At 35.4% G+C, this 23953-nt stretch overlaps 1 protein-coding gene across 2 annotated transcripts in view; it reads right to left on the minus strand.

Moving 5' to 3' along the window:
• Positions 1-1840: 1840 nt before the first annotated feature.
• Positions 1841-23953, minus strand: part of LOC128231147 (GPI ethanolamine phosphate transferase 1-like) — a 51644-nt gene continuing 29531 nt past the window's right edge. Inside the window, exons 13-27 of one of the 2 annotated variants that reach the window (XM_052943602.1) lie at positions 22560-22735; positions 22272-22344; positions 20703-20796; positions 20035-20127; positions 19676-19767; positions 19060-19110; positions 18630-18684; positions 16815-16923; positions 16468-16574; positions 15593-15745; positions 14849-14947; positions 14578-14633; positions 10952-11027; positions 10234-10350; positions 1841-7457 (exon numbers count right to left, since the gene is read on the minus strand). In XM_052943602.1, coding sequence (XP_052799562.1) covers positions 7278-7457; positions 10234-10350; positions 10952-11027; positions 14578-14633; positions 14849-14947; positions 15593-15745; positions 16468-16574; positions 16815-16923; positions 18630-18684; positions 19060-19110; positions 19676-19767; positions 20035-20127; positions 20703-20796; positions 22272-22344; positions 22560-22735 — 1531 coding nt within the window. In that variant the 3' untranslated portion in view covers positions 1841-7277. Of the gene's footprint in view, positions 7458-10233; positions 10351-10951; positions 11028-13780; positions 13857-14577; positions 14634-14848; positions 14948-15592; positions 15746-16467; positions 16575-16814; positions 16924-18629; positions 18685-19059; positions 19111-19675; positions 19768-20034; positions 20128-20702; positions 20797-22271; positions 22345-22559; positions 22736-23953 lie in introns of both variants that reach the window. The other variant, XM_052943603.1, reaches the window with a different exon arrangement.

The raw sequence follows: 23953 nt of genomic DNA on the forward strand, positions 1-23953 counted from the left end.
TCTTTGAAATGTATTCGTGCGTGTCAAGCTGCGTTAGATATGGCCCCTACACCTCCGACTGGTTCCCAGTATGCCAGGGAAGTCGACAGGGCGGGAAAAGTTCCCCGATTCTCTATCTCCTCTATATAAACCAGCTTATCATTCTACTAGAGAATAGTGGCTACGGCATTTGTGTTTTCAATAACACACTTAGCTCCCCAACGGTGGCCCATGACATGCTCCTCATCTCATACTCAGCAAACGGACTTCAAGCTATGTTGGACATTTGCAACGGATAGTCAAAGCGCTGGCGATACGAATATAATGCTAATAAATGTTCTATATTAGTTTTCAATGATATAAACGTAAACCATGACGATATACGCATATTCAACCTTGGGAATGAAATTGTACACATCGCGAAACAATATGTTCACCTTGGATTAAAGCGTGACTCTTTCTTGTCGTGTTCTGCGAATGTTGACGACGCTTGTGTAAAAATGCGGGACACCTTTTTAAACATATGCAATAGCGGGTTATACCCTGGTAAACTCAAACCGTTGACATCGTCGACTATACACAATTCCACTGTTATTCAAAAAGTATGTATCGCTGTGGATTTTGGACAATGTCAACAACCGACTTATTAAAAATTGAAAAGTCCCATAGACTCTGTATCAAAATAATTCAGGGCCTAAACAACTCTACAAATACAGACTTCGCATTAGGTGCACATGGTACTGTATCTGCTGAAACATTAATAGACGTGAAGAAGCTTCAGTTATTTGGGCAACTGTGTCGGCTGTCAAACAAATACATGGCTAGACATGTTTTAACTACAGACTTGTGAGCTATTACAATTTAGATAACCAGTCAATGGGGCTTGTGCCCGATATACATAGAATCTTAACAAAAATACAGACTTCAGGACATACTGTGGGACTATATCCACAACGGAAATTCTCCACCGAAATGCATGTGAAAGAAAATTATTGAACTCAAAGTTATTAATCCAACATGTAGACAGCAATTTCAACGATTGTCCTACAAGGAGTGCATACCTGCGCATCTACTAGGGGAAAATACTGCCTCAGAGCTGTGGATGGCGGCGAGAAAAAATCCCAGATTACTATCCCTGAATAGACATTTACTACGCCCAATTGATGCACTCGGGCGAACGATCCCTCAATTATGTGACATATGCAATTCTCACCATAAAAATACATCATACATAAACTCTGCTTTTGTCCAAATTTGGTCGAACTTAAGAGAAAAGCTATGGGACCAAATAATTATGCAAAAAGGATATCTAAGTTTCATCGATCTGTCAGAGCAAACTTTGAAAAGCCAATGCAAAAACGGCTACAAATGAAAATTATGAAATGGAAAGTATATATATATATATATATATATATATATATATATATATATATATATATATATATATATATATATGTTGCAAAAATAATATGTAGATTGTTCCATGTCACGAAGTGTAGCACTTTTATTGCTATTATGTTGTAAGTGTATAATTACCTATATAGTGGAACACGCCTTGGTTATCTAGGTGTTCGTTTTCGAGCTAGGTAAACTACAAGAAGTGTGTGTGTTTTGCCTTATCACCCGTTTACAGATTAAATTCTTTTAAAAAGGGTTTTTAATATTGTATCGGGTTTGTCAAATAGAGCTATTCTTGATATGTCTAATAATAGTATTATGTTTTAGACATATACATTTTCTGCACATTTAGTATTAGACTGTGTGTGCACTTGCATGCATGTACATTATATAAATCATAACTATGTAAATTTATGTTTAACTCTTCATGTATTGGAGGAAATAAAGATTCAATTCAACAACATATTGTTCAATATTTATTACAAATCAATAAAAATAATACAATAAATACATTATGTAAATAGTAAATTTTCACTCAAGAATTTACTAACAATGCTTTTTTCCTCACATACAGCTGTACATTGTTTCAGTTTCAACACTCTGGGCACCCAAGCATATTCACAACATGCTATCATATACATTATGAATACGCTGGGGGTGGTGAGGATGAGTTTCAACCAAAAATCAACACAAATTATATTTAACTGATTCTTCGATAATAAATAGAAACACAGTGGATCTTCAAGTATCTTTCTTAAAAATGATATAACGTTCACATTAAACATATACTCATGAAATAAGAAATATATGAAATGTGAAAGTTGATGACTAACAAATTCATTTAGAGCTCCAGAAAAGCGTTCAAATAGAAGTACAATATGTAGTTATGCCAATGTTAAAACAATTAGCTCCTTTTCAGAATGCTCTGTAAATATGTGTAGTTTGAACATGTATATTGTTGCAAATGGTCTTTGCATACATAATTACATGGTGCTAATATCATTTAAGCATACATTTTCTTTAAGGCAGCATAACCATTTATCGAGTGGTTAAATTATGTTTAAGTAGTACAGGTTTAAAGTTGTTTACATTTCAGTCAAACTTGTGTTGTTATTTTCCCAAACATTCAGGAATTAATAACACGTGCCTATCTTGAGGTCTGATAGTACAATAATGATTATATATCAATAGGGTGAAACAAAACGACACAGCAAACTGGCTGAGACAACATATGGATGAATGCAAAGGCAATAATTCTGAGTATCATAGCAATGTAAAATTAACAATCATTATTGGGAAAAACATGAAAACAATGCAATATAACCATCCATTAATAGCCAAATAAAACAGATAGGTAAGCCGTTCAAAACTTCTTCTCAAGTAGAACATCAGTCAGTTCATGAGTACCTGGTATAACAAATTTAAAGTTTGACACTATGCATGAATGACAAAAATATATTGTAAAGCCTCAGAAAAGTTTGATATTTAAAACAAAGAACCATAAAACATTCAAACAATGTGTACACACTTCAAACACCAGGAAAGTGGTTAAATACTTACGATTTGTAATAAAAAGACAATATTATATTAATAAAAAGACAATATTATATCTAACCTCAAAATGATAGCAGTCCTGGTTTAAAAGTTGAGAGCATATTATCAATAACTTGTCTAATTAATATTAAACATAATCGTTCTATATTAAGCAATACTAATAACATATAAATATAATATCTTATTTAACTGATTTAAAACATTTTTGAATGAAACAGTCTAAATATCTTGGAAATAGAATGATTTATTATTATTATTGTTCATGACTGGAAAGCATGCTGTTTGAAACACCCTCCCTGAATTGAATTGTAATATACCTAGAAAGTTACACAAAAATACAATTTATACATAATTATCATAAAATAAAAATTTTAATATTTTACATTTGTAATAAAATATATACTAGTGTATTTCATAATTAATTCTTATATATCACAACAAAAAACATACACTGTATAAACTTTACTATAAAACTGTATAATAGTAATAAAACCCCGAGATGTATTTTTAACATTTATATCAAGGTCCAAAGGATCAGATGTCCTAAATGGCCAATCACATCCAACCTTTGTAATAAATCTACAAACTGAATAATATAAATGTATCCTTTGTCCTCAGCTGTACCAAAAGTGGTCAACATAGAAATTTCTTAAATACTAAAGATACACTCTTTAATAACTCCCAGATAGGATTTACCACCATTATTAATATTGTTTTAATATTCCAAAAAAGATGAATGAATGTCGAAAACAATGGTTCTTATGAAGGATACCCAGTTTAAATTGAAAGAAATGAGCATAAAACACGGTATTTCTACCTTATGAGACTAAAGAAGATTACTGTAAATCTTTTAGCATTCACCAATCATTTAATATTTTTGCGTTTTCAGCTATTGAATACAGTAACACCGTTATAAAGTTGTTATCAGCAATTCATATTTTCCATTAATGCATCATTTAGTAAGTATTTAAAGGTTTATCAGTCGAAAATGATGTTAGTTATACATGTGTATGTATTGATTTTGAATAAGGGTGTCACTTTAACATCACAGAAGATATTTACAGTCATAGTCATATGTGGAGCAACTATGAACTAGACATCATTACAAGAAGTTCTGCAAAATAGGCGTTATCATGGCCATGTGCACGAAAATCACTTTCACCCAAGCCTACTTTGAACAAGGTTTACTTGTAGAAGAAGAAAGATTAACAATTCACCCAAAAGCTGTTCAAATTTAAAGAATTTCCATGAAGGAAAAATGCACCCGGAAAAAAATGATGACTTAAGAACTTAGACAACTTTGGGACCTAGACAACTCTAGATCTTTGTTCATTAGTTAATATAGGTGAAAATAAAATGCAAACATTGATATAAACACTTGCAACACAAACATTCCACACTGTCAAAGAACACATCATTGGACAATTTTCAATTATGTAAATTTCCTGTGTGAATTTTATATTCTTTCATACGAGTACTACCAAATTACTAGAATGACTGCCAATTCTAATGAAGTATGAGGCACAACAATTGCATTGATGGAGATTAAATTAAAGTGTAAAGTAGAGGTAAATCATTAATAAGGCAAATAAAATAACACTTAACTGAGCAAATCATGGAACAACCACTAATAAATGGAACAACTATGTGCATTAGTGTGTAATAAATTAACAACATATAATAATACTATGTGTACACCAAGGCTGGTCAATGCTCTAATGACATACAAGTGCATGCAAGTACAACATTAGGTTGGCACAGTGGTTAGTGCACTCGCTTCTCACCTTGGCGACCTGGGTTTGATTCCCGGCTTGGGTGCATGTGAGTTTGGTTTGTGGTCACCAAGGCGGACAATTGGGTTTACTCCGGGTACTCCGGTTCCCCCACAACACAAAACCACACTCTCGTGCAACATCTGGCCAAAGAGTGTGATTAACGTCAATTGCAATAACTTGTTTCACAAACATTGTAAAAATAAATACACTTAAACTTAAAGTACAACATTTGAACCACTTTAACCTTTAGTTACAGATAGAAAACAATAGTTGCAGGATATATACTCATATTCTATAATTAAAAAAAAAAGAAAAAAGTAAGGCATCATTCAAATCACATCAACCCATAGTTACAGACAGAATTCATTATTTGCACAAACGTAATGGTTTTGTTCAGTTAATATCAAAGTAGTGAAGACCACTGTACATGTACCTGTGACAAAATATCACCAGGACACCAAATTTTAGAAAGGGCCATAACTCTGTCAGAAATCGGTAGTTTGTAAACAAAGTAATAATTCAAATGTATTTAATGGTGTTAACATGTGTACTAAAAATATTTATTCCGTCCTATTCACCTTTTTTGCAAATGTTGAAAAACTGAAAAGGTACACAACTCCTTAGAAAATTGGTGGTTTCAAACCAAAAACAAACTTCACATGAATTTTATCATGATTAACATGTGTACCAAACATTATTTAAATCTGGCAACACTTTATTATTTAAAATTATTATTTGGACACCGTATAAAGTTGGAAATGAGACAGAACTAGCATAATTATGGCATTAGTTACAAAAAAATGGAGAACTACATTTGAATATCATCAACTGCATTGTCCATGTACACATATCATCAACTACACTGTCCCTGGAAGTACACATAGCATCAAATACATTGTCCCTGGAAGTACACATAGCATCAACTACATTGTAGCTGGAAGGACACATAGCATCAACTACATTGACCCTGGAAGGACACATAGCATCAACTACATTGCCCCTAGAAGGACACATAGCATCAACTACATTGCCCCTAGAAGAACACATAGCATCAACTACATTGTCCCTAGAAGGACACATAGCATCAACTACATTGTTCCTGGAAGGACACATAGCATCAACTACATTGCCCCTAGAAGGACACATAGCATCAACTACATTGTCCCTCAAAGGACACATAGCATTAACTACATTGTTCCTGGAAGGACACATAGCATCAACTACATTATCCCTGGAATAACACATAGCATCAACTACATTGTCCCTGGAAGGACACATGCATACATAAGCTTCAATGTAAATAAATAACAAGCATATCATGGAATGTAAAACAAATACACGAGATATAGGTATGATTATCAAACAGAAATAAACTGTGTTGTATAACTTGTGCATAACTAAAGTAATGCTTATTTTAGCATAATATGTTATATGTTTTGTACAAAAAAGAACATGTTTAATTTCCCAAATTGGAAAAGTTACATTAAGAATAAATGCTCATACATTTAGAGACAATATAAGGATGCTAAAAGGCACATAAAGGCTGACAGACCAACAATTTGCATCTAGAGATAAGTGTTACTACAGTAGACACAGCAAGGTACAAAAGAGAAGTTAAAAACTCAAATATTAACATTCAATGGTAACATAAGAAAGCATTAAGACCCATCTTAACCTTAGATTAGGTCATTAGGTCATGTTTATTACATAATAAGTAAGTTAAGGGCATGTTTTTAATATACATAAGTAAGTAAATATAGGCCATGTTAGCATTGGCAGCTATAGATTATTTTTTGGAAAACACTAAATTTATTAAAACAATGATGACAATATTAAACAGGGGAACAAAGAATGACTTGGAGCTGAGGTCTGCATTATTGAGTTTGCAATACAGTAAGAAGTAAAGGTGGTCAATACATGACTGTCATCACAAAACAGGAAGGTTACATATTATAACATCTTCATCTACAATGTACATGTAACAAGATGGTTTTGCTGTCTTTACAATGCATGTACAGATATCATAATAGCAAAAAATGGTCAGTTTGGAATGTATAACCATACATTATAATGGTGGTAGTGTAATTAAGTGCAAGACACTTTCAAGGCCAACTTTTTTTAAAGTTAACAAAGTGGTTAACAGCATTGTGGTTCACTTTTAAAGGTGATTTTTTTATTATGTGCTGATATACGAGCTATTACCTGAAACAAATAAGCATAGTAGTCTCAACATTTGTAAGAATTACTGCAGTTCAAATGTACATGAAACTTACAGAGTAGATTTGAAAGATTACAAGGATGAAGTTAACAACATTACCGTATATGGATGATGAATGTTACGATAAAACATAGAAAACATATGGCTTTAAGTAACACCCTGGAAACATCTCAAATATGAGTCACCCTTCCATGAGAATGTATCTGCTCTCAGAGCTGTCTCCCACTTGACTGAATGTACAGCTGAAGTATAAGTGATTGCTGGTTAAATAGATGGTCACTGTGTCCCAGTGATCACGTGCGCTGCCTGGTCGGTACCAGTGATCACGTGCGCTGGCTGGTCTGCACAAGTGATCACGTGCGCTGGCTGGTCTGTCGCTGGTTGAAGCAGCAGATGCTGCAGGATGTTAGGAGATAGGAGAAGCCGTAAAAGATCATGAGCACCATGTGGATGATCTGGAAGATAACGTAGTGTGACACTGTTGCCCCTACATGGTCCCACGGGCCCTCGTCCGTCACAAACATAAAGAATTGCTGAAATACACACAGGGAAACAATCAATTAATCAAAATATCAGTTTTGAATGTATATAGTGTTTGAAAATGGGACTCCAATTGCTATCTTTTATAACTCAACGAAACAACATAACAACACAACAAATACTAATAATTGCACATTAATTGCAAAATGATGCACACCGCATCAAGTAAGTTATCTTAGCATTTTATCCATGTAAAAGCATATTAAATATTTGTGAACATTCAATAAACTGTTATATTGAAAATTTCATTAGAAAATCTTAATTTGGTAAAACTTTCATAAAAAAGTAAATTAATGAATTACTAACGATACTAAAAAAGGTTTTAAAAACATAATTCATCCAGCCGGGATCACCCGTAAGACCAGACCCACTACACCATAGAGACAGGTTATAGAAGAAGGTTTTATGATTTATATAAAAAACAATTAAAAACAATTTGTGATTTGTGGAGAGTTTTTACATGCACCGTATTTGTGTAAGAGAGTGACCTCTCACGTTAAAATGACTTCAACGAAAATTTACCGGAAATTTTTTTTGACATTAATTGGACATTTACCACAACAAAAAATACGTAGTTACCGGAAGTAGCATTAGCGACATCGATTTTGGGCAACCACTATCGATTGCCGCCGACATAGCATTGTCAGCGACGATTAATCGATTGTACTCGATTATCGTTTCATCACTAATTGTATATATATATATTGATATAAAGTTGAAGCTCAGCAGTTAGTATGTAAACATCTGTAATGTTGCAAACCGCAAAGACATTGACATAATACATTGCATGATTTGAATTTATGTTTACATTAGTACAAACTAGAGCTATCACTGAAGGTGATTAATACCCCCGTACACCGCCTCTCAATATGATTTATCATTGTATGAAGTTTAATGCTATTCCATCTAGTAGTTTTCAAGTTACTGTCCGGGCAAAAGTTTGACAAAAAAAAAAAACACAGAAAAAGGCAATAACTCTGTAATTTGCTAAAAAAAGTGTAGTGATTAATGTAATGTAAACTGAACACCTTCTCATTGTGCTGTACCATTGTGTAAAGTTTTATAACATTCCATCCGGTAGTTTTCAAGTTATGCTCCGGACAAGAAAAAAGTAACAAAGAGCAATAACTTTGTAATTGGCAGAAATAGAATTGCTGTTCCTATACACTACACTTCCTCTCAATATGATCTATCACTGTATGAAGATATATTAAATACCATCCAATAGTTTTCAAGTTATGCTCCAGACAAGAAAAAGTAATAAAGGGCAGTTACTCTGTACTTGGCTGAAATAGAATTGCGGTTCCTGTACACTGCACTCCCTCTCATTATGATCTATCACTGTATGAAGTTTGATTAAATTCCATCCAATACTTTTCAAGTTATGCTCCGGACAAGAAAAAAGTAACAAAGGGCAGTAACTATGCAATTAGCTGAAATGGAATTGCTGTTCCTGTACGCTGCACTCCCTCTCATTATGATCTATCACTGTATGAAGTTTATTAAATTCTATCCAATAGTTTTCAAGTTATGCTCCGGACAAGAAAAAGTAACAAAGGGCAGTAACTCTGTAATTAGCTGTAATAGAATTGCGGTTCCTGTACACTGCACTCCCTCTCATTATGATCTATCACTGTATGAAGTTTTATTAAATTCCATCCAATACTTTTCAAGTTATGCTCCGGACAAGAAAAAGTAACAAAGGGCAGTAACTCTGTAATTAGCTGAAATAGAATTGCGGTTCCTGTACACTACACTTCCTCTCATTATGATCTATCACTGTATGAAGATTTATTAAATTCCATCCAATAGTTTCAAGTGATGCGCCCGAAAAGAAAAAAAGTAACAAAGGGCAGTAACTCTGTAATTAGCTGAAAGAGAATTGCAGTTCCTGTACACTGCACTCCCTTTCATTATGATCTATCAATGTATGAAGTTTTATTAAATTCCATCCAATAGCATTCAAGTTATGATCCGGACAAGAAAAAAGTAACAAAGGGCAGTAACTCTGTAATAAGCTGAAATTGAGTTATGGTTCTTGTGCACTGCACTTCCTCTCATTGTGCTTTACCTTTGTATGAAGTTGTAATAAATTCCATCTAGTAGTTTGCAAGTTAATGTCTGGAAAAAAAATTGACAGCAAAAAAACAAATAAAGGGCAATAACTCAGTAATAAGCTGAAGTAGAGTTATGGTTCTTAAATACTGCACTTCCTCTCACTGTACTTTACTATTGTATGAAGTTTCAATGAATTCCATCCAGTACTTTTCAAGTTATACTCCGGACAAAAAAAAGTAACAATGAGCAATAACTCAGTAATAAGCAAGAATAGAGTTATGGTTATTGTACACTGCACTTCCTCTCATTATGCTCTATGATTGTATGAAGTTTAATCCAATTCCATTCAGTAGTTTTTAAGTTATGCTCCGGACAAGGAAATTGCAACGGACCAACCAACAAACCGACGGACCGACCAACAAACCGACGGACCGACCACAGGGTGACACCAATATACCCCCTTCAAACTTCATTTGTCAGGGGTATAATCATGTCTAGCACTGGACTTGCTTTCAGTATGCATTAAAAAAGATTGTGTAATTTGCAAAAAAATATAAAATACAGCACCAATGAAGATAAATAAACCAAAACTTATCTTATTTGTGAAATTGGTAGAGTTTACATTTTTCTTGTGTTAAAATCTGCATAAAATAAATGAATGATTGAGTTAGTTGGTCAAATATTTCTTAATACAATTGTTGACGATCTTACCATGGCTATGAAGTCGCCCATGAGAAGGAAAAGGAGACTGTATGACTTCATGGGAACTCGGGTGACCAGCCCCACCGTCACCATAGCACACATCACGTAGATGAAAGGCGTCGCTATCTATAGCACCATAAAGCAGTAAACATATCAGTTAACATCTGTCATGGCGAGTACAATCAATGTATTAATAGAAATTGAAAAAGATATTTGAAATTAAAGTTTAATGTAAAATTAGAAATACTGCTACTGCAATAATATTACGCTGTGATACTAAGACTATACAAGATGATCTATATACATTGACCTTGCAAATATACAGTATAATTATATTATCAAAAGCACATTGCAGACTATGATTAAAAATTTACATATATATTATGACCATCAAACGCGGCATACACTGGTAGATTTAGTCTCTTTTTAGTCAATACTTTTTTTGCAAGCAGTAATTTTATACACAAGCTACTATGCCCTGGTGCAGTTTAAGCAGAACAAGTCAATACAATATTAATGTAAAAAATAGTGTGCATTAACATAATACGACATAAGACATTGTTTAACTTGTTAAAAAAAAGCCACACAAAATTTCAATAATAAAGAATGGCAAATGCATGAGTACTCCAGTCACTGCATGCTTTATTTGACAATACTCTGTCGGATGCAATTGTTGTCCATATCAGTTTGAGGCCTAAGCCGGAGCACATTATTACAAGTGACCTACCTTGAGAACAATGAAAATCCCCATAGTTGGAGGGTCAGAAATAGTTAGGAAGCAGAAAACAGCTGCGGGGTCAAAACTGAAAAACATAGGGCGTGCACAGTCTTGTTAGTACATAGATAAAGATTACATGGTTGTGCTTGTGTCTCAATGTAGTGTTCTCCAGACAGACCAACACCTTCCATGCAATAGAACACAAACTAGCACTGTATTTTCTGCAAAACAATCCTCCAATATTATTTTAACTGTTTGAGTATACATCTGTCTGTAGAAAAATGAGTGCATGAGCCGTTTTTTTAATCTTAATAATATATATCATTGCATGCAACATGTTTGAAACTTAATGGAGATCACTATATTTCTTACAACACAAATGCTGAACATATGTGAATGTGTACGCAAATTATACTAACTAAACTGAACTAAAAACTAGCCAGCAAAGCTATTTATAAACAATATGAAAAGTAAACTTAAACCACTGAACCCTGGTTAATAGGGAGTTTTGAACTTTACATTTACTTATTGCAGTTGGTAAAGTTATGCAATGCAATGCTTTATGCGGAAAAAAGCATACTGTTTTGCCATCTCCTAATATACACTCTTGAGTATACATTCTTAAACAGATAAATTATGATCTGAGCTTTTAGATCATTTCCTGCAAATATGAAATTATCATAGCCTTACAAAAGAATGGTGAGTACTAATTACTGACTGTTTATAAATGTGACGCTACCACATATATCTGTGGATAATAGAAAAACAAACAAAATGCTATAACAAAAATGGCATTGATTCCATTCGTGCCTGATATACAGAATTGATTCGCTTTATTTAAATGCCAGTAAGCAGAAAACTCATGTCAATGACATTCTCATTTATGATATTGAACCCTCACCATACAATAGAATGTTTAAAAGGAAAGGCCTTGTCATGTTAATAGCTGTATAAATAATTGATGCAGAATTGATTATACTTTCCACTAAGAAATATGGGCAATTCAATGTCTATTCCATAAGATATGATATACCGGGGTACAACACTTTCAACTTAAATAAATTCAACAGAACTCAGTTGTGGAAGTTAATTATATTTCCCTATAAACGTACAGTTCATGATTCTTGAACCATGCAGACAAGTTCTAGAATGGCCATGTTCATGATATGTGAACCAAGCAGGCCAGTTCTAGAATGGCCCAGTTCATGATGTATGCACCATTCAGACCAGTTCTAGAATGACCCAGTTCATGATAAGTGAACTACTCAGACCAGTTCTAGAATGGCCCAGTTCATGATATGTGAACCAAGCAGGTCAGTTCTAGAATGGCCCAGTTTATGATAAATGAGCTACATAGACCAGTTCTAGAATGGCCCAGTTCATGAAACATGCACCACCATACCAGTACTAGAATGGCCTAGTTCATGATTAGAAAACCAAGTTCATGATACATGTACCTTTCAGACAGGATCTAGAATGAAACGTTCATGAAACATGCACCATGTCTACCAGTTCTAGAATGGCCCAGATTCATGAAATCTGCACCACTATACCAGCTCTAGAATGGCCCAGTTCATGAAATCTGCACCACTATACCAGTTCTAGAATGGCCCAGTTCATGAAATCTGCACCACTATACCAGCTCTAGAATGGCCCAGTTCATGAAATCTGCACCACTATACCAGTTCTAGAATGGCCCAGATTCATGAAATCTGCACCACTATACCAGTTCTAGAATGGCCAAGTTCATGATATATGTGTCATGCAGACCAGTACTTGAATGGCCCAGTTCATGATATATGTGTCATGCAGACCAGTTCATAAATGGCCCAGTTCAAGATATATGTGTCATGCAGACCAGTTCATGAATGGCCAAGTTCATGATACATGCAATTTGCAGACCAGTTATTGAATGGCCCAGTTCACGATGTCATGCAGACAAGTTCTTAAATGGCCTACTTCATGATATATGTTTCATGCAGACCAGTTTATGAATAGCCTAGTTCATGATATATGTGTCATGCAGACCAGTTCTAGAATGGCCAAGTTCATGATATGTGTGTCATGCAGACGATTTCTTGAATGGCCAAGTTCAAAATATATGCAATATGCAGACCAGTTCTAGAATGGCCCAGTTCATGATACAAGAAATATGCAGACGAGTTCTTGAATGGCCCAGATTCCTGCTTAGTTAATGCAATAAGAGGTGAAATATGCATAATTGAAGACTAACACATTTTACAACATGAGAATCTGTCCACCTACAATTTTGACAAACCTTCAATTAAACTCTATTAGACAAGAAAATGTCAATTGTATTGAATGAAACCATGATGTGATCAATGTCATATTGATGGTCTCACTTCCAAATGCCAAAGCTACATAATCCCATGTTTTCAGTAGCAACATTTTAAGTATTTAATCTACTGTAGGAAATTTGATCGCACAGTTTTTTTACAAAATGCCAAAATTACAATTTTTGTAGTAACAATTTCTGTAGGTCTGGCATTTCTGCTTCTCTGTGTGATGTCCAATTATTGCTCAACTTTTGATCACAAGATACAACACCATATTCTCATTGGATTAATTACTTGGCATTTTGCAATTAGATGCAGCTTGCCATTATGATTTTAGCGAAGTAAAAACCCCTGAACAGAAGAAAATGCAGCTTCAGCATTTTGAAGTGAGGCCATTGATATGATATATTGTAGTATGATGTATTGTTGCAAAGAAAATTTTATTGATATGTTCAGGAAGGTTTTATCAGATTGTAGTCAGACATGACAGTGAGCGTCACGTGAAAATGAATCTAAAACTTGTATGATATATCCTGTCTACCTTTATCCCAATAAACATGCCCTCATATGCTGGCATTTCATGAGTTAAAAAACAGAATGTTTCGTTGGGGTCAAAACTGAAAAAGACAAAGCTGATATTATCTGGAATGGTGAACGCTTGTTTTGATTACAGGGGAATTCATCTGGAATATAATTATATAAGCCCTTCTTTCCCCCATAATAAACACACACAGGTCATGCACTTTTTCTTTTCTTATCACCTGTCCAGGCTACACCAAGTCACAGAAATGTTTGTTTTATTTAAAACTTATATAAAAAAATATAAAGAAAAGCTTTACACTTTGTGTCACCAGTTGTGACCAATGGTAAAATTATTACCCGTTACTGTTCTAAACAAATGTTATCTCTTGTATTGAGTATTTCCTGAATGTAAAATTATTGAAAGGATTATAACAGGGGTATACAGCCTTTTTTTAGGGAAGTACATAAATGACTAAATAAGATAAAAACTATGACATTTCATATGCACGGGTACAGAGCCTTATTTCTAAGGGAAGTATATAAATCATCTAACTAGATTAAACAATAAAGCAAACAATGACAATTCAAACAAATAAGATGGAACCAGAGCACTGTAAGCCTCTCACTCAGAATTCCAACACTGGGTCTTGTTTCCCAGATGATCAAGAGGCAAATGACAGGTAAAGGCAGTGGTTCACAGTTTCTACAGTCCTTTTCTATAGCACAATGAGAAATCTTGTAAACCTTGATCATAACAGTAATTAAAAAATTACAGATTAAAACATTACTGCAAATGAAATCAAAGCAGCCTCTAACCTGTTAACGCTGGTTACATTTCCTGTTCCATAAAGGCTGAGAATGATCAGATTTATCTGGGAAGGGGGGTCAAGGACAGTAATGTAATGTATGTAAAATTACAGTGATTAACAAAGGTCAAAGGTATTAAAAACTATTTTCTACAGGGATGAATAAGCTTAAACAAAATGATGACATGTTTTCATATAAATTCACTTTTTGAAATAAACTTCAAATGATCTTTTTTCTCATATACTAAGGCTGTCTGACCATATGTTATAACTAAGGATACAGCATAAAAGACTCGGCGCAGGTCTGCACGGACCATTCCCTGTAAACTCTTCCCATTGGTACTCTCATTGTACAGCATCACAAAGTCCACGCTCTCCAACTGTAAATGTAAACACCGCTCAAGTTTATAAACACATAAACATCATTTAATTATGAAGTTCTGAGCCTCCATTTGGGTTGATAAGTTGCAGTGAGAAACATTTAAACATTGTGATGTGCACAGAGCCTGGCCAGCCTCTTATAAACATGGCTGGCTCCTTTTTCTTTTTTTTTCTTTTTTTGTGGAATATTAATGAGTTGAATATGGCATTCATCATTGTTCCACAACCACTTATTCGTCTAAATGACTCTCTTTGGCTTACATCTCATCCCCTAACGCGGGTAACTTCCCCCTTCAGGCTTCTAAATTCCTTCTTAGGACCACATGAGGAACGTTTTTATCTCAGACCCACCTTTAATTTTTATATCAACATCATAAAAAACATTGTTATCAAACTGAAACACAACATTTGATAATTTAACTTAAATTATGAAGTCCAAAAATACCAAAAGTTAGTTGAAATCTGAATTTAATAATGACAACGCTATGTCACATTATGATGCAAGACCAAAATTAAAAACATTCCAAGCAATTTATATGGATCTTATTTTATAATCATTTATATATGTGTAACACAGTATGTGTATATGAATGATTGCAGTTACCCTCATACATTGCAATCATAAACAGCCACAATTTACTCACAATTTTGGCTGGGTTATCTGGTGTTGCCTTGCTGCTGGCTGCCTTGCTGGTGTCTGCAGCAGTAGGTAGCTCCATGTAGGATGTGGCAAGTCTGGCCTCCACCAGCATCCAGATGTATAGATTCCAGCACATTATTACCATGAATATCACCTCATATGTGGACATAGCAGTTAAAGAAAACATATCACATTACCATCATAAATATTTCCTCAATAATGTGAACCTATCATAAAAGAAAAGGTGTCAACTTTTTAAGTTGACTGAATTTATTAATCCAAGTTGACATTTCATTTAACAATGGGACGTTTTTGTATTTAAACAAGAACTGTTGCAGGAATGCAAAAAATGGCCTTGAAAGGCCTAGTTATAGGCAAATAACAATTAGTATTTGGGCCTGTATTGACAGATAGCCTTCAGTATGTAATATATTTGCATGACGACCTGCACATGCGCATGGCAGTAACTGTTGATAGATAAAAAATTAAAAGAGCTAAGTACGACTACAAAGATGGTAAGTCCCTGCAAGATGGGAGTGGATGTTAACTGGTGTCTGTTGTACTTTTAAATGAGATTGTTGAGCATCATTAAACATATATGTATGTGAACACCTTCCATAATGTTAGAGCAATTTTTTCAAGGATTGAAATTTCTAATAATACCCTAGAATAGAAAAAACGATTTCCAAAATTAAACTGACAAAGAGAATAAAGAAAAAAATAGCTAACACTCTATAATAGTCTCTATTAAGTGAATGATGCCGGGTATATCAAATATCTATCAACAATCAGAATAGAACAAAAGTCTACTGGCAAATTTATTTGACCAAGTTTCTTTTCCTGGACGCACTGTTACTGGTATAGTGTATTGAAAAAAGGATATGAGATGCCGAGGAGGATGTATGGCCCCATCCAAGCGAGGGCCACAGCAAACAGGCGGCACCGGATGTCTGTCGTCACCAGGAACGGCTCAACAATTGCCAGAACTGAACACACACATACACAGGTAAATACATGACCATTTCAGGGAGAAAACACTTATTACTATTAAATTATAAGAAGTTACATAACTTGTAATAATCAATCTCCAATGATAATAACATTAGCTATAAAACAATAATCAACCACTGACAAGAACAGTATAAACAATTATTGATAAATAGACAAAGAAACTTTAGAAACCATGTTTATGGAAATTGATAAAAGATAAAATACTATTAACTTACTAAAAATAATCCAACTTAATATTTGACTGACAAGAGGTGTTCTCTTGTCATTGGCAGCTAACGCGGCTGTGTGTCGCATTATAAATATAGCTAATGCCATCATTAATATCTGAAAGAGAATAAACATTCAATTTAATTGTAGTTGTATATATATATATATATATATATCTAAATCTGAATAGGTTGCTTATAAACTAAAACCAGATTATAATTACATCTCCATGTAAAACTATGTTCTTTTCTTTAACATTAGGTCCACATATTCCTCTGAACATTCAGGGATTAAAGCATTTTATGGCTTGCAATTTGTTTGAAAATCTTTTCAAAATGTGGATTACGCATACCTAGCTTGATCTTGATTTCATAACAAGAGCTGTCACAGAGACAGCGCGTTCGACTATTCCGCTGCTTTTCGGTGTATGGATTGAAAGTTTTGGCAAACATGCATGGATCACTGTTAGATTAGAATTCAATGCAATACATGATGTGCTGAGATATTTACATAAATTGAATTGGAAAATATTTGAGATGGTACGCAAACTTTAATGTAAATTCTAAGTCGAAAAAGGGGCATAATGCTGTCAAAATGCTGGATACAGTGACCTTCCTTCTGTGTACAGGTTGGGGGCATGATGGTGAACAAGTGTGTGATGTTTCAAAGCCAGATGCCAATGGACTTTAAAATATTTGAGGTGGTACGCAAACTTTAAACGTAAATTCTAAGTCAAAAAAGGGGCATAATTTTGTCAAAATGCTTGATATAGTTACCTCCTCCTGTGTACAGGTCGGGGGCATGATGGTGAACAAGTGTACAAAGTTTCAAAGCCATATGTCAATGGATATTGAAAATATTTGAGGTGGTACGCAAACTTTAACATAAGTGGTTACGCCGACGCTCGGGTGAGTAGGATAGCTCTCCTTATTCTTCGAATAGTCGAGCTAAAAACATTCATTTTAATCAAAGTTCAATGATTTTTTATCAACATTGAAGCCCCTGAAGTGTTAAGGTTTTGTTATCATGTAGCAAAGTGACCTAGTTTGTGGTGAATGCACCGGACCCAGAAACATAGTTAATTCAGATTTAATGAAGATGAACATTCTGACCTAGCATGTGATCAGGTGAATTAAAACAAGCAAAGTCTTGCTTAGTCTAAGCTAGTATTTTCTCAATGAAGTCTAGGCCCTAACCTAAGTAAATATATTACAAAACTGTTTTACAATCTAGAACAAGTTATCTCCCAACAACATAAGAATACTTGTCTTCCAATCCATTCAAAAACATTTTATATTGGTTTTTGTACATTGTGCATTCAAATTTGTATTTCATTGAACTGAATATATGACCTAGTAACCTAACCAAGTTTAAAAAATTATAAAATATTTCATCAAGGCAAACATTCTGATGAAGTTTCATGAAGTTTGGACCAAAAATATTGCAAATAAATATAAAGCCTCTAGAGTGTTCACAAGGTTTTTACACAAGCTTTGACATAGTGACCTAGTTTTTGACCCCATGTGACTTAGTTTCAACCTAATCCAAGATTTTATCGAGGCAAATATTCCAACTTTTAAAGTCTACTGAGGTTACATTAATGGGAACTTTCTGACCACAGTTTGTACAATGTCTGACCAATCAATACCAACATTTTGTTTCAGACATGACCCAAAATTTAGCCTAGTGACCTAGTTTTTGACCCAATATCCACCTCACGAAACCTTTGTTTCAGCAAGGGATAAAAAATAATAACAGGATATCACAATTCTGTGAATCCATAAAGTAACAATGTTATTATGAATGCATCATAGAACACATACTTGGAAGCCATATATCAAAAACTGTTTTCTTCTTGCCAACTGCCTGTTTGCAAAACTGAAATAAAAAAAATCTTATTCCTTATTATGCTTTATCATGTGCAAATATAAATGTCACGCTAAGCATTTCAAGGATTAAACCATTCAAGCAAGCATACAACAAATTATTGTGTCACTTCAGCATAATTATGGTATTATTCTTAACATAGCAAAATTAAATTAGCTTTTCAAATAGGCATTTTACACAGCGGTACGGCCAAGAATTTGATGCAAAAAGTCGTAAAATTGCAATGTGACTTTCAGTATTGTTACAAGTCTTGTATTTTGAATCGTCTTGCAAGCATTATACCAGAGCCAGTTTTGTGATTTAAATGCAGTCAAAATATTTGGACCACTGTTCACACTATAGACATAAATGCTGGTGTTCACTTACCTTCTCATGACATAGAAGGCTACTATAATTGCTAAAACACCACCAATAACTCTGAAAAGGAAAAATGCAGGTTCAAACTTACTGTATTCATTTTTGAGAGAAAAAAATCACACACATCTAGAACTCAGATTTTTGATAGAAACTAGAATTCTTCAAACTGAATAAGTCACCTATTGGGAGCTCACATATTTTTCTAGTAAAATGGTGACTGACCTTTTGACCTTTGCCCTCAAATAAACAGCGGTCACCAATGTGCATACCAAATTTAAAGACTCTAAACATTATTGATCAGAAATGAAAGTGCCTGTATTCTTTTAGAAATGGTCACCATGACCTCGACCTATTGACCATATTGGAATGACCACCAAGGTATAAGTCTCTACACCAAGTCCTTCAAAAGAAATTGTTTGGAAACGATGTTTGATGTGGCTGCCACTGGACAAAGCAATCCCTATGCCATGCACAAAAGGATCACAATTTTTAATGAGCATGATGCACATATATCAAATGCCATTGTTTATATGTATTAGATCAATGTAGTTTTCCAGTAATTGTATACAAAAGCAAAGACTTAAAAGATCATTTCAAGTGCAGTAAAAGAAAAGGAAGAACTTACACAAGGTTGAACTGGAGTTCCCGAGTTCCAGTGGGGATGAGGGCGAACACGCCCATAGCAACACACGAAGCGCTCCACTGTATCATGATGCCCTGCAAGGACAAGGTAATTGTGATAGGGAGAAAGCAATTCATTTAATACATCATTCTGCTATCAGACAGTAAACAAAATACTGCTAAGGCATTTTATAGTTGCTCATGATAATGTATATAATTTACTTTCATTATGAACCTACAGACACAAGTATCAGAAAAAATAATTATCATTTTACAATTATACGAACTGAAAAATGTATTACCGTATGTAAAGATTATTTTTTGCCCACAATTCTATTCTTTCAATTACTGAAAAAAGCTCACCTTATCCAACAGATCTTGTTTTGAGAGCCAGGGCCATGCAGCAAAGCACAGTATGGGTAATACCATCAACTGCTTGTAGTAGAACCCCATCACCTGGAATACAAACAGTGTGGTCCATCTCTGGTTTCTGTCACTTTATAACATGAATTCATCATATCTACCTTCAAACAAGACAATAATTTTAATGTATCATAACTGCAGTTAAACTAGTATATAAGCAGTGGTAATGTTATCACCAGCCCAGCCCTGTGCAGGTAAACTTTCCTGACATGCTCATTTTCTTCATTTTATACAGATGCTGGTGCCAAGCGCTAGTGTAAGAATTCTGGCTTGTTTATTATTAAGTGATGACTGTTGAAGGACATGTGAACAACCTGAATTTAGAATCTCACCTCAAACATTTTATACATTTAACTTGAACTATGCATTTTATGATTTTTTTCAAATTATTGGGTAATATGAATAGCATGGCAGCAAAACTTCTGAGACTTACAACATCGCAAAACCTCTAAAATCACTCTTACAGCCTCCGGAAAACATTATCAGTAACATTAACAGTAACTGCCTAATTTGTCTTGCTTCGAGCCCAGCTTATATGACAATGTGGTAGATTTCGAGCCCAGCTTATATGACAATGTGGTAGATAAAATCCTCTGCAGAGTACTCACCCCTGCTTGCAGCCCGAGGAAAGTGAGGGCAATGTATGGCAGGAGAGGCTTCAGTGACCCAGAAAACACCAACATCTGTCGATAAACATCAAACCTGCAAAATATATACATCAGTTAATGAAACCACAGTCTGAAAAACTACGGTTGTAATAAGATACTCGTAGGAAACACTTGCTTAGAACGCGTGATGAGCAAACCAGACATTCATATTATTGTGGTTTAACAAACTGACATGCCAATTTTTGTCTGTTTTTCTTTCAGACTTACAATGGGCATAACTTAAATCTGATATCCAATATCATACTCCAAGGTGCAGCCTGGGTCCAATGTCATACTCCCAGGTGCAGCCTGGGACCAATATCATACACCCAGGTGCAGCCTGGGACCAATATCTTACTCCCAGGTGCAGCCTGGGACCAATATCTTACTCCCAGGTGCAGCCTGGGACCAATATCATACACCCAGGTGCAGCCCGGGACCAATATCTTACTCCCAGGTGCAGCCTGGGACCAATGCCATACTAGGTGCAGCCTGGGATCAATATCTTACTCCCAGGTGCAGCCTGGGACCAATGCCATACTAGGTGCAGCCTGGGACCAATGTCACACTAGGTGCAGCCTGGGGGACCAATATCTTACTCCCAGGTGCAGCCTGGGATCAATGCCATACTAGGTGCAGCCTGGGACCAATGCCATACTAGGTGCAACCTGGGACCAATATCGTACTCCCAGGTGCAGCCTGGGACCAATGCCATACTAGGTGCAGCCTGGGACCAATATCCTACTCCCAGATGCAGCCTGGGACAAATGTCATACTAGGTGCAGCCTGGGACCAATATCCTACTCCCAGGTGCAGCCTGGGACCAATGTCATACTAGGTGCAGCCTGGGACCAATGCCATACTAGGTGCAGCCTGGGACCAATGTCATACTAGGTGCAGCCTGGGACCAATGTCATACTAGGTGCAGCCTGGGACCAATGTCATACTAGGTGCAGCCTGGGACCAATGCCATACTAGGTGCAGCTTGGGACCAATGTCATACTAGGTGCAGCCTGGGACCAATGCCATACTAGGTGCAGCCTGGGACCAATGTCATACTAGGTGCAGCCTGGGACCAATGCCATACTAGGTGCAGCCTGGGACCAATGTCATTCTAGGTGCAGCCTGGGACCAATGCCATACTAGGTGCAGCCTGGGACCAATGTCATACTAGGTGCAGCCTGGGACCAATGCCATACTAGGTGCAGCCTGGGACCAATGTCATACTAGGTGCAGCCTGGGACCAATGCCATACTAGGTGCAGCCTGGGACCAATATCCTACTCCCAGGTGCAGCCTGGGACCAATGTCATACTAGGTGCAGCCTGGGGGACCACTATCATACTGGTAACGCCCAGGTGCAGCCAACAACACTGGCACCAAAGCTATGACAATACCATAATTCTTTCATCACAAATCAGAGAAAATTATAAAATCAATGTATAATTCAGAACATTTCTAAATTCATGTTTGTATTAAACTGCCGTAGTAAGTTACATAAGAGTTTATCAGAACTTGATCTAGAACTTGCCTTAGACACACTGCCAGCCATATTGGGTATGGCAGAAGAACATAGATGTACTGGGTCCATACTGTATGCTGCACTGTAATACAACATCAACTCTTTCAAAATAGTAGTGACATTAACAGGTTAACTTCTACAAACATACTTTGGAACATCATGAAGTGAACATACATGGAAACATGTTAAAATCTATATATATACATAAACTTGTATATATTTATATACAAGTACCTTTTATTTGGCAATACAAACCAGTGTTATCTGAAAGTTATGGTTTCACTATGCTTGACTAACCGAAGAGGACAACAAAAGTGATGACTGCCAGGAGAAGGAAGAAAAATATGATGCCAGCCTTGTAGCGACGAGACAGTTGGGCAGGGTATGGCATTGATGCTGAAACATCATTCTCCTCAAACATCAGTGACACCAGATACACCATCCATCCTACATATCCACTCACAACTGCGAACCTGTAGAGGTTTTATCATGAAATTAGGCATAAATAAACAAAATTAGGTAAAGCCCTTAATGCATGGTAACAGTATGGAAGGTATTGAGATAATGACACAACTGGCAGCTTTACACAGAGATATCATGACACAGAGATAGCTTTATACAGAGATATCATGACACAGACATAGTGTTACACAGAGATATCATGACAAAACTGGTAGCTTTACACAGAGATATCATGACAAAAAGATAGCTTTACACAGAGATAGCTTTAAACAGAGATATCATGACAGAGAGATGGCTTTACACAGAGATAGCTTTACTCAAAGATAGCTTTAGACAGAGATAGCTTTACACAGAGATAGCTTTACTCAAAGAAAGCTTTACACAGAGATAGCTTTACACAGAGATAGCTTTACACAGAGATAGCTTTACTCAAAGAAAGCTTTACACAGAGATAGCTTTACACAGAGATAGCTTTACTCAAAGATAGCTTTACACAGAGATAGCTTTACACAGAGATAGCTTTACTCAAAGAAAGCTTTACACAGAGATAGCTTTACACAGAGATAGCTTTACTCAAAGATAGCTTTAGACAGAGATAGCTTTAGACAGAGATAGCTTTACACAGAGATAGCTTTACTCAATGATAGCTTTAGACAGAGATAGCTTTAGACAGAGATAGCTTTACTCAATGATAGCTTTAGACAGAGATAGCTTTACACAGAGATAGCTTTACTCAAAGATAGCTTTAGACAGAGATAGCTTTACTCAAAGATAGCTTTACTCAAAGATAGCTTTACTCAAAGATAGCTTTACACAGAGATAGCTTTACTCAAAGATAGCTTTAGACAGAGATAGCTTTACACAGAGATAGCTTTACTCAAAGATAGCTTTAGACAGAGATAGCTTTACTCAAAGATAGCTTTACTCAAAGATAGCTTTACACAGAGATAGCTTTACACAGAGATAGCTTTACTCAAAGATAGCTTTAGACAGAGATAGCTTTACTCAAAGATAGCTTTAGACAGAGATAGCTTTACACAGAGATAGCTTTACTCAATGATAGCTTTAGACAGAGATAGCTTTAGACAGAGATAGCTTTACACAGAGATAGCTTTACACAGAGATAGCTTTAGACAGAGATAGCTTTACTCAATGATAGCTTTAGACAGAGATAGCTTTACTCAATGATAGCTTTAGACAGAGATAGCTTTACTCAATGATAGCTTTAG

Source organism: Mya arenaria, chromosome 4, assembly GCF_026914265.1.
Source record: "Mya arenaria isolate MELC-2E11 chromosome 4, ASM2691426v1".
Lineage (NCBI taxonomy): Eukaryota > Metazoa > Mollusca > Bivalvia > Myida > Myidae > Mya > Mya arenaria.